This window comes from Protopterus annectens, chromosome 1.part2 (assembly GCF_019279795.1).
Source record: "Protopterus annectens isolate FY-2018-M chromosome 1.part2, PAN1.0, whole genome shotgun sequence".
NCBI lineage: Eukaryota > Metazoa > Chordata > Ceratodontiformes > Protopteridae > Protopterus > Protopterus annectens.
In genome coordinates, this window is record NC_056727.1 from 93,395,416 (window position 1) to 93,407,984 (window position 12,569).

At 40.6% G+C, this 12,569-nt stretch overlaps 1 protein-coding gene across 1 annotated transcript in view; it reads left to right on the forward strand.

Annotated features, from left to right (window-relative positions):
* The first annotated feature begins 3,919 nt into the window (after positions 1-3,919).
* LOC122788078 (proto-oncogene c-Rel-like) overlaps positions 3,920-12,569 on the forward strand; it is a 1,849,952-nt gene continuing 1,841,302 nt past the window's right edge. Inside the window, exon 1 of the mRNA XM_044055006.1 lies at positions 3,920-4,109. Within this exon, the coding sequence (XP_043910941.1) occupies positions 4,103-4,109 (7 nt within the window). The 5' untranslated portion in view covers positions 3,920-4,102. The remainder of the gene's footprint in view (positions 4,110-12,569) is intronic.

Genomic DNA, 12,569 nt, shown 5'->3' on the forward strand with positions numbered 1-12,569 from the left:
CTAAGTGGTGAACTACTAAAAGCACATCTGATCAACAAACATTTACACAATTAAGAAACGCAGGCAAAAAAATCTATACTTTTAGACAAAAAAAACTTTTACTGTAAAATATAGAAAACACACCAAAATAACCCTCAACGATTCTGGGCAAGTATTAATAAACTCCTTTACCCATGACACTCCAGTACACCAACCCCTACAGGAGCTAATTATGACACTCCCTTCCAAACTGCAAATGGCTTTAACTCCTTCACAGAAACCATCCAATCTCTAGCCAGTCAGCTACCCCCTGACACTTCCAGCATACAAACCCCTATGACTAGCACACTTCCTACCTTCCTACTACAACCCATCTCTACTAACTCCATTTTGAAACTCCTAGCTAAACTTAAGCCTTGTACCCCTTCTGCTGACCAGATTCCTGCTGAATATCTGCAAAAAGCAGCTAAAGCAGTAGCTTATCCTGTGCCATCCTTATAAATAGAACCATTAAGGAAGGATCCATCCCTGCCATCTGGAAAATCTCACACATCATCCCCCTACACAAAGGTGGTAACTCCAATGACTATTCAAAGTATCGGCCCATAGCCCTTCTATCCCCCTTAGCAAAAATAATGGAAAATGCATTCATAATCAACTAATAGGCCATCTCACTCAACACAACATACTAGCCAAATGCCAACATGGCTTTAGGCCATATCATAGTACAACTACTGCCCTCTTATCCTTTACTGACACCATTAATAGATACCGCAATAACAATGAACTCTCTTCAGCTCTATTCATTGATCTTTCAAAGGCTTTTGATATGGTAAACCACTCATTGCTTATTTATCTTCTCAAATCACTTTCCCTAGATGCTCTATCTGTAAAATGGTTCACTTCCTACCTGAGCAACAGGCAACATGCAGTGCTCTGGGAGAATAAACTATCATCTCACCTGCCAGTCACACTGGGTGTACCCCAGGGCTCCATTCTAGGTCCTCTCTTATTTTCAATTTTCATTAATGATCTCTACTTAGCTATTCCCAATGCAACTTGTATACAATATGCAGATGATTCGACATTAATCTGTACAGCCAAATCTGCATTTGAACTGCAATCCCAAACCCAGAAGGTATTTAACATAGTTGAGACATGGTTTTCAAAGCGGGTGCCTCCTTTTGAATCCCAAAAAAAACAAAGCTCCTGCTCTTTACTCCTACTCGCAGGTCAGTACCAACAGACTTCTCAGTCATCTCTAATAATGGCACCCTCATATCACCAGACACTACTACCAAACTCCTAGGGATTACAATAGACAACAACCTTAACTTTGATACCCATATTAACAACATTATAAAATCAGTTAACAGAAAAATGGGCTCCCTGTACACCAACAGCAAGAACTACCATTGCCCACTCCCATCTAATCTCTACTCTTCTCTATGCCTAACCAATATATACCAACCTTTCCAAAAATAATCTTCTCAACTAGCTACCTCCTATAACAGCATTGCTAGATTTGCCACTGGTAAACCTTTCAGAACCCATCACTGTCATAATCTCAAACAGCTCGAGTGGCTTGAACTACAAAATCAGCTTCAAATCAACCAACTTACTATTGCCCATAAGATCCTTAACCAACCTAACAATACTCCAATACTCCTAGACCTCATAACCCCGTATAGAAATCTTAATGCCTTGCGTTCATCAAATAAACTCCTAATTAACATTAATAATGCTAACATGGCAGGAAACTCTCTGTTCTCAAATACAATTGGGAAAAAGTGGAACCTTCTTGGGAAAAAGTGGAACCTTCTATCTAGTGAACTTCTTCCCTTCCTTCCTTATCACTCTTTAAACAAAAACTTAAAATCTTCATGAAAACACACTGGCTTTGCCCTTGTAGTAACCCTGACCAAACAATCATTACTACTACTAGTATCTTTACTAACTCTACTCACTCTTCTAATTACTGTCCTTTAATGCAACATGAAAGCACATATGCAGAAATATGAAGCGGTATTAGCTACTAGTGTTTCTAAATAATTAGCTCTAAATACTATAAATAGTTTTATGAAATGTGTAGAAATATCTCATCTATGTCTATTTTTTGTAACATTAATGATCTGTCCATGTCTGTCTTGGAGCTTATCTCCCCGGGCCTCTACTGAAAATGGACATATACCCAGTTAGACTAGCCCAGTCAACAAATATAAAATAAATAAAATAAACATAAGCCTAAACAGCAGGCTGATAATGTAGAACCTTAAAGTAGTTTTTTTTTTTTAGTTTTAATACTTAACTACATACAACTGGCACACTCTAGTCAAAGAAGTGATACGGGACTTAAGGGCTAACACCCTTGGCCAAAAGGTAACAACCAACACTATTTTATGACAGAAAATAAGTATTTACGACGCTTAGAGCATGGAAACCACCATAACTATTAAAACTGTGCAATATATGCGAACAACAACAATTAAACTAAAATTGAAGAAAAAAATAGTTTCACTTAGCCAGAGCTAGAATCAGATGTTTGAACCATTTCAGTGGCAAACGAGATCTGGGGAATGCCCTACAGCATCATGGGATAGGGAGTGAGCCACAAACTAGTTGAAGACCTCGAGCTTTATTAAATGGACGAGTCCCATCAGTAAGAATGAAGCAGAGATAGGATAACTTCACATTATCAGTTTCTGACAAGAAATTTCTGATCTTAATAAAATTGCTAGTGCTCTTCAGAAAAAAAATATACAAAATACATCAACAATAATTAAAAAGGCAATTTTCTGTATGGAAGGGTTCTCCAATGGGGACTTATCTGCTAGAAATGAAGTCTGAACCCAGTTGCGGTTTCCTGTGAAGCTTCTCGGTTGTTATTCCTAGGTGGCAAGCAAGTTCTGAAGTAATCCTCACTCCCAATGCTGATTTCCCTCCACAAATGGACTGTCCAATCAGCACTGGGAATGAAGATGTGGGAGGGAGCCATAGCTTTGTAAAGCTAGCCAGCCATATCATCCTGGGTAAGTTACAACCAAAATAGCCAAAGGCTGTCTGAGCATGTCATCTGGAATGCTATCAAACCTGGAAATTCACTTATTTTCTTTTAGGCAGTTTTACTCTGTTGTATTGTAATATTAGCACCCATGTAGCCAAGAATGTAGAAATTACATTACCAAGGCTGTGGGTCCACCTACAGTTGCCACCTTCTGAAATACCTAAAGTGGAACATTTTTGTAGAAATGTGAAATTTTACTGGACAAACCATGCCCTCTTTTTGCCAGAAAAAAAATATTCTTGTATTATTTGAGTTGCTTATGCTGTTTCGTATAACATTTAGATGTTTCGCATACAAAACATTTTTTTTTTTTGTTTTGCAACCGTTAAAGAAAACTCAGGAAATATTTTTGTTTTAAAATCTCAGGAAATTTGCCAGTTTTCAGTTTGTTTACCGCTGACCAAACAGGGGACTGTGCACACGTAAAGAGGGACACACGGTAACCCTATGCCCACCTTTGTTTCTGGTGTGAATGTTTGAAGTCGCAAGGCTTAGACTAATGTACCTGCTTTATGGCTCTCCCGCCAATCTCCTATACAGCAACCAAGACTTGTTAAAAGAAATGGCTAATCTGCTGCTCTTCTGCCATAACAGCTTTTTCTACAACAAAAATTTTACTTAAACAGCTGTATAATGTGTATTAGCACAGAGATTTCTGACTCAGTTATTCAGAATGTGGTACAACAGGAAACGCCCTCTTCTTAATAGTCCGCAAATAGTCATAGCAATCATGGTATACAAGGTCAATTCTGTCATTGCAGTTTAAGTGATTTATCTAGTTAGAGAACATTCACAATAACATTACTAATACTGCCGCTCGAACTACGAACGCTAGTTAAAACCAGTCTTCTTTTTATATGTGGTAGGTTCCATAACTATACAACATAAAACCTGATTGGGTTATGCACTTGTTCTCGGCATGAGTCACTAGACCGGGAAAGTCCCCGACTTCCGTAAAAAAGAGGTTCATTGGCGAGGAATTGTTGGGAGTCTGGCTTAATATTTACTAGACATTGTAACATCGCCAGGAGCAAACGTTAATTTTATAGGATTCCAGATATGGATGGTGAGTCAAAGATGATCTTGTTTACAAGTACTGAACTGCCTTACAACTGGGTTAAACTGACCGCTTGCGCAACCTGATAAGCGGAACTCAGTTTAGTTTTTCGTGTTGGTCTTTTCCACTTTTAAGTAATTTTTTTCTTTTAATTAATGAATTGTACATATTGAATAATCTAGAAGAAATTATCACAGGCGCAGTGCATTCTTCAAGGATATTGTTGAGGGAGAACAGTACTTGCATGGCTGGGTTACAGTAAAGTTAATAAAATACGGTTAGTGAACGAAACATGCGCACGCTTGTTTCTTAAGTTACTACTTAAGACGCTGATGGCTTTGCTTTTAAGTTATACGTGGGATTGCCATTAGAGGCCGCCACCAGTACTGATGATTTGGAAACTACGAGCCAATAGATGGACTGCAATGCTTTGCCCTTTTTTTTTTTTGTCTTTGACAAGCGGCACGGTGACTGTCAAATTGGTGGTTTAAAGAGGATTATGAACAAGTCTTCGATTATAGCCATTTTTTTCTTGTGTTCAAGACATGGATGTCAAGCATTGCTCTCAACCAATCAGGGACACATTTCAACAGGATCGGTGACAAGTCCAGATTAACTTGAATACTGACATAATAGCAGAATGTGAATTAATATATATTTATGAAGCAACAAAAATGTATAAAACTGTTAATTATTATTAAGTGTAACACCGAGTTTTCTCCAAGGGTCACATGTTTTAGGGGGGATTAAGAGGGACAGACCTAAATTTTGAGTCAAAATCTGGGGCGTCCTTGAAAATGAGGAGCAGTGGAAAGGTTAGTTTTGATATCCAGGTCAAGAGCAACTTACAAATGTGTTATGATCGTGAAAACACTATGGAATTGAGTTTTGGTTAACTTGACTCCTGCATACTTCTGGTTCCAAGAAAGAAAAGTGTGTACAGAACAAGCACGAAATATTTACGAATGTGTAACAAACAACCGTTGCTTTTCTCGCTGTCCCTTTCTCTCTCTCTCTCACACACACAAACATATATGTGGCAGAACAGTGTTTGATGGCCGTTTTACTCTGAAGTGATATTGGGGTATTTTTCTTACGTCAGAAATCTGCTTAAACATTTTTATCTTTTTTCTTGAATTGGGGCTGTAAGCGCAGCAGTCTATTGCATTTAGAAATAAGCACTGCACGCAGACTGTGAGATAATTTTAACTCGTACAAGATAATATAATGTGCTTAATTTTTCCGGTATTATTTTGAGCAGTGTGATGTAGAAATAAGGAAGCAGCAGCGTATGAAATGCAGTACGCAGATAAACGTTTGACTCTTAGAAGTGTCAAAGTCTGATCAGTATTCACGCGACGCATATGGGGCAGTAGTGATCTGTTAATCATTTGGTCGTTTAATACAAAAGTGGTGTACTTCTGAGAAATATTTTCCAATCGAATCGTTTCAAACTGTACTCAGCATCTTTTCATGTCAAATATTGGCGCGCTGTGATATTTACAGCAAACTGTAGGACACTGCATACAGTTGTACATGGCAGGATTGCCCATAACTTAAGGTGGATTTGTGGGCACTGAGAGTGGGGATTGTGTGTGTGTGTGTGTGGGGGGGGGGGGGGGGGGGGGTGGTAAGGCTTAACCATTACATAGGTTTGTGAGCACTCAAGAAGTTTGGAATGGTGAGGCATAGTTGTCCAGAATTAAAGTAAATACATTTTACATATCTTTATTAAATTACAATTTAAGACATAGACAAACATGAACAGAATAGAAAACAAACCGTATTAATATTTTTCCATTTGCATACATTATATATCGGGTATCTTTTCTGTCATTGTAACAATCATAAGTCCAGCATTACATAACTTGCTGAATCCTTTCCTTAAACTTCACTCATTTTCCTCTTCCTGAACATTATTCTACATGTATTCTCACAGGCCAGTATGACCCTGACCCTGAGTAGCATCCTGCCCACAGCAAGAATGATACCACAGTATAAAGAAAAAATTACCAATTTCAACAATTGGCCAAGTTTCCGGTGTCATTCAAAGGGGATCCAGTGTCTGTCAGCCTGGGATGACATACTTGATAAGCTACGCTGCTTCACTAGAGATGGCTTGCACCTGTCACCCTTAGGCTTTTGAATACTGGCCAAGGCTCTTGCCACCACCATAGTGCCTTTTTTAGGCAAGGCTCAAAAGACAAATCCATCGTCGTAAATAGCACAAGTACCAAAAAACTGAGGGTAATGCTACTCAATGCCAGAAGTCTAAACCTCAAAATGCATGCACTCGAGACACTCCTCAGTATGGATAAAATCAATATATGTGCAGTAACAGAAACCTGGTTTAAGGCTCAAATGAGCACCCCAGCACTACCAGGCTACAACTCATACCATACATTTCGGCCACAAAACCCAGACAGAAATACAAAATGCAGGGGCGTATCCATATTCATCAAGGATACCCACATTTCCAGGTTAGTGGCACAGCACGATGCTTCAGAGATCATCCACGTGCAACTAAGAACGGGCAGAACTGCAATTCAAATTGTAGCTTGCTACATATCACTCACCATGTCCCAGGACCCCCATTCCGCATTTCTGGAAACACTGGGAAACATAAAGGTCCTACCAAACACCCTGATATTGGGTGATTTCAATTTCAATTGGGAGGGTGGCCTAATGGTTAAGGTGTTTGCCTTACAAACACAAGGCGCAGGGTTTGAGTCTCACAAGGGATAATTGGCTAGGCTTGAAATGTCTCGTAAGGGCAGTTAGCTTAGTACTAATCTATGAACCTATTAACTGGGAGAACTATTCAAACCTATTAACTGGGAGAACTATTCAAACCTATTAACTGGGAGAACTATTCAAGTACTAACTCCCTTGCCTGACATTTCCTAGAATTTATACGCCCTGGATCAATTGGTCAGCACTCCCACCAGAGGTGACAACATATTGGACCTGGTCATCACCAACATGGACAACCGGTGTTCCACACCGGAGGTCAACCCCTCGCTGGTTAGATCTGACCGTAAACTATTCACTCTGGATATCCACATTCTGCTCCCACCCCCGGTCAAAGAAACCACCGTGAAAAACTTTTCAAAAGCAAACTTCATGTTACTTAAGACCGAGGTGGAAAGTTTCAAATCCCCCATGCTAAAGGATAATGCTGCCCAAGCTGAAAAATCCTTTACTAATGCACTCTATGAGCAACTACAAGAATGGATGGATCATGCTATCCCAAGCAAAACCAAGACTCACTCCTCCAAGAAAAGGAAACCAGTCTGGTGGACCCCTGCCAAAGGAAACCAGTCTGGTGGACCCCTGCCATGTACAATAGAAGGAGAAAACCATACAGAAAAGAGTAAAATCCCAAGAGGGGAAGACATCCCAGATCAGTATCAGCAAGAAACTACGATCCCTCATAAAATCATCCAAGGCTAGCTTCGAAAGAAAAATTGCCAAGGACTCCAAAGATAACAACAACAAGGCATTCTTTATCTATGTCAAGAATCTAAGTGGCAATTCCCAGATCTGCTCGGAGTTAATGCACAAAATACACAGAACCGACCGATATCGCCAACATCCTGGCAGACAGGTTCAGTGCAAACTTCACCCTCCTCTCACCCCCAAAAAGTCCCATAACCATACCAGAAGAATGTAGTGCCCCTGAAATCACAGACACTCAGATTAAAACAGCCCTCTCCAAAGCCAAAAACACAGCATCAGTGGAACCGAACGGTGTCCCAGGCTGCCTCCTACACGAGCTTAAAGATGAACTAACCCCTCACCTAAACACACTGTGCATACTCAGCCTCTCCACAGGCTACATGCCCATAGAGTGGCGCACAGCAACGGTTATTCTGCCCCACAAAGGTGGAGCCACAACATACCCCGGGAACTATCACCCTATAAGCCTAACTAGCTTGGTCTACAAGGCTATGGAGCACATCATCATGGATCTCATTAATAGAGACATTGGGAACCTCCAAACACTGGACCCTACCCAGTTCAGCTTTGTTAAGGGCAGAGCATGCCTCCTAAACCTGGTGGACCTACAGTTACCAAGGCTATAGACGAGGGAAAGGTGGTCCACACAGCCTACCTAGACCTTGCAAAGGCCTTCGACACCATTCCCCATTCTGGTATTATAGACAAGCTCACCAGCCTGAACATAAACCCCTACGTCACGAGATGGGTTGCCAACTGGCTCACGGACAGAACCCACATGGTAAGAGTTGTGGAAGCTAGGTCTGACTCTAAACCGGTTACAAGTGGCATTCCCCAGGGCTCAGTCCTAGGACCCCTCCTGTTCGGCATATACTTCTCAGAGGTACAGGCAAGCACAGGAGGACTATGGCTGACCAAGTTCACAGACGACTGCAAACTAGGGGCTATAACTGACTCTCTGGCTGACACTGACATCCTCCATACGGGTCTCACTGAGACAGACACCTGGTGTCAAAACCATGGCCTCAAGCTAAGTGCCAAAAAGTGCATAGTCATCCCGTTTGGAAAAAGCAAAGTACCCACAAATTACCACATAGGTGGTAGCCCCCTAAATACGGAAGACAAAATAGGGGATCTGGGGGCCCAAGTAGATAGTAATCTCTCCTTTGATAATCACATTGCCAAAGTGGTTAGAAAATCCTTCTATGTGGCCCACCTAATCACAAAATGGTTTTCATCCAGATCAGAAGAGGTCATTGTGCCCCTCTACGCAACACTCATCAGACCCATCATAGAGTACAATGCCCCTTTTGGGATTTACCTTACAAGACACGTGCAACAGCTGGAAAGACCACAGAAGTACCTCACCAAAAGGATCACTGGCCTCAAACAGATGCCCTATGCAGCTCGACTGAAGAAACTCCAGCTGTACTCGGTTGCATACCTCCTACTCCGAGGTGATCTCTGCCTGACATACAAGGCCATGTCCAACCCAGAATTGATGGACATGCTCCACCTAAAGAAAACCATATCCTCTCGAGCCACTCGCTCTAGGGATCTAAACCTCACCACAACAATAAATAGGACATGCTGGAGGGATAGATTCCTGTCCCAGAGACTTCATGCTCTGGAACAAGATTCCAATCTACATTAGGCAGAGCTCCTCACTAACACTCTTCAAGAGAAACCTTGATGAGTGGATGGGGAAACGGGAAGTTTACCCCAGGGATCACTTCAGTGGCTCTGCTGGACAGAGGCACCGGGAACTAATCTAAGGGGGTGGCGAAAGCCAACACATTCCGGCTAGGCTTATAAATGCCTTTGGGCAGATGGCCTAGTACCTACCTATGAACAATTTCCATTTATTTGTGTGTTCCAGTTCTTTTATCTCTTTTATTCAGTACTTCATGTACAATTGGTTTAGACTGCGATTTCCATTTTCTAGTAACTGCTGTTTTGAGAATTAAACCTAGTAAGGCCTTAACATATCTAGGCCATTCAGATCCTGTGTCCCAACTTAGCATGAATATTTGTGACAGAGTGCTCTGTAGGGAATTTTTAAAATCTGCCAACTCATTACACTCACAAAATACATGTTCCCAATCACTTGTTTCTGCCCCATCACATCTCCAACATTTGCTGTCTATCTAAGGAAAAAAATCTTTGAAGTCTGCTTTTGGTATAAAAATGGCCATGCAAATACTGGACTTTGTTGCATACTTGGGAGACATAGGTATGTCCTCCTATTGTTCTCTTATAAGATGCTTTTCCAGTCTCTATTCCCAGTCTTTTCTAACCTCCCCTGATTGATTAATTTTTTTAAACACCTTTATTGACTTATCACTTGATTGATTCTTATAGGTATCATAGGTATCATGCACTATTGTATATGTCCTACTAATTATCCCATTTTTAACTCAGCATCTGAACTAGATTCAAGTAAAACTCCACCAGAGAAGGTGTTTCACTTAAACTTTCCCTATCCTTTGTTTGCTTATCTATTTATTTGACATTTGTTTACCTCCAAAGTCCAACTGGGCCAGAAAGTGGCCATTATCAGTGGATGCCCAGGGAGAAAAGTTCCACAATCACAATATTTCAAAACAATCATGTACAGATATTTCAAATCCCAAAGTATCATGTTACATTACAAAACATCAAGTACAAATATTTTAAATCACAAAGTATCATGTTACATTACAAAGCAAAAAAGTGAAAAATGTAATGTGAAAAACATAGAACATACGTTTCATTGTAGAGTGCAGTGAAAAACAATAACATGAGTTGGAGAAAATATGTGAGGAAAAACTCAATAGTCATATTATTTTTTACATAGATTAGTATGTGATAAACGAGACCTGAGATAATTCCAATAAGATATTTAAAAAGATGTTCGAGATTACAGGACTGGAGACAGTGAGGTGAATTTGAATGATGTCTTAGTGTGAGAGATGTGTTCATATTATGGTTATAGAAGGATGGACAGAAGGAGATTGTAAGAAGAGGGCAGAGTAGGGTGTCTTCAGGTAGCTTAGGTGAGTAGGGAGGAAAGAGGTAGAGGAAAGGTTTGCAGAGATGAAGTAAATAAGGTAGTGGGGAAACAAACAGGAGTGAAGTAGGAGGTTGGATAGGGTTGTGAAGTGTGATCTAGGTCGAAAGCGATGAAGTATGAGTAAGTTTAGCCAGGATTGTCACAGGCGCATGTCCTAAGATTTTGTAAGGTATTCATTTAGGGAGCATTTAAAGGTGGGTAGGTTAGAAATAGCTCTGGTATTTAGAGATAATGATTCTGATGTCAGTCCCTGGCATGGAATGCGGTCTCTAGCTTGCAGTCAAAACATCTTGCCTTCATTCCATTCCATTAGTGTTTTCTCTGTAGTTATTTGCACACAATACATTGGTTCCTTTGTCAGTTTTCTCTAGTATATTCTAGCCCCCTCTTGCCTGTTTTCTTTACCCCCACTTATAGTCATCCCTATTAGCAAACATTCTTGTGTTGGCTTAGTTCTTAGAATACATTCTGCTATATTCTGTATGGTTGCTATTATTCTCAGGATCTGCATCCAGAATCACCCTCTCTCTCCGTCTCTGTTTTTTGAACTCCCCGGTTGCTTCATCATCATCATCATCATCATCCCTTTCCATTTTGAATTATAACCTTTGCCTGTGTTATTTATAGAGCCTTAACTGTGTAACAGCAAAACATCCCTTCAAATCAGGCAGTCTAAACACCTTGTTCTGTTGGAAAGATCCCCACTCTTGCCCTCTTTCCATCCCAGGCAAATTCCTTCAACTGTTTATTAATCATTGTCCACAACTTCTCCTCTGGCTTATACAAATATGCCTGTTCTGTATATACATTTAAAGGGATTAAAACATGTTCATTGCTTGTATCTTACTATCTGTATCCATAAACAAGAGCTTCCAGTTGCTCAGGTTCAGGGTTTGATTTTTTCCACATGCTTGGACCACTAATATTTGCTGTCAACGTCTTGGAGGTAATGGGTAGTGTCAGATGAATTTGGCTGACCAGGTTTGCAGATGACTGCAAATTGGGAGCTGTCATAGATTCCTCCTCATGACAGAAACATCTTACAAGAGGGTCTAACACAGACAAATGACTGGTGCGAAAGCCATGGATTAAAACTCAGTGCCATGAAATGCATTTTAGTGCTTTTTGGTAAACCCAGGCTAATTACTCCATCAGTAAGACATCCATAATAATTGACCCGGGTAGCCGGGGATCTGGGAATATATTTGGACATTAATTTCACCTTTGACTAACATGTGGCCGAGGTAGTTAGAAAATCATTCTGTGTCGTCAAGCTTACAAGTAAGGGCAAGGCGTCCAGGTCCAAGAAAGTCACAGTGCCACTTTATTCGTACCTTATCATACCCTTCATTGAGTATAATGCCCACTTTGGCATGTACTTGACTAGACTTGTGCAAAAGTTGGAATGCCCACAAAGTTTCCTATCAGGAGAACCAAGGGTATAAATACATTGTCCTGTATGGATTGCCTTAAAGCCCTGTTTCTGTACTTGTTCTCCTACAGTTTACTGAGAGGCAGTCTATGCCTGGCATACAAAGCATCTTCAGATCCAGTTCTGATTAACTTTTTTCACATCCACAAAATGAACAGAATCAGAAACGCAAGATCCAAGGATTTAAATTTTGCTTGTGACATAACTAAGACTTAATGGTAAGACAGATGTGTGTCTCAGAGGATCCCATGCTCTGGAACAAGCTTCCCATCTATATGAAGCAGCATCCATCCCTAACCATATTTAAGTGTAACTGTGACCAATTTCTGGGATATTGGAAGTTCGGCCCACATCTGGTCCCCATCTCTGATAGTTTGGGCAGAGTTAATGTCTGCTTCTGTCTGACACACCTCATCCCCTACATAATATTTAGACACTTCCTAACTGACATACCCTCTTCTAATAAACTTCCATGATACATGAGGATACAATTGGGTTGGGTTGTGAGGCTAGGCTTATAATGGCC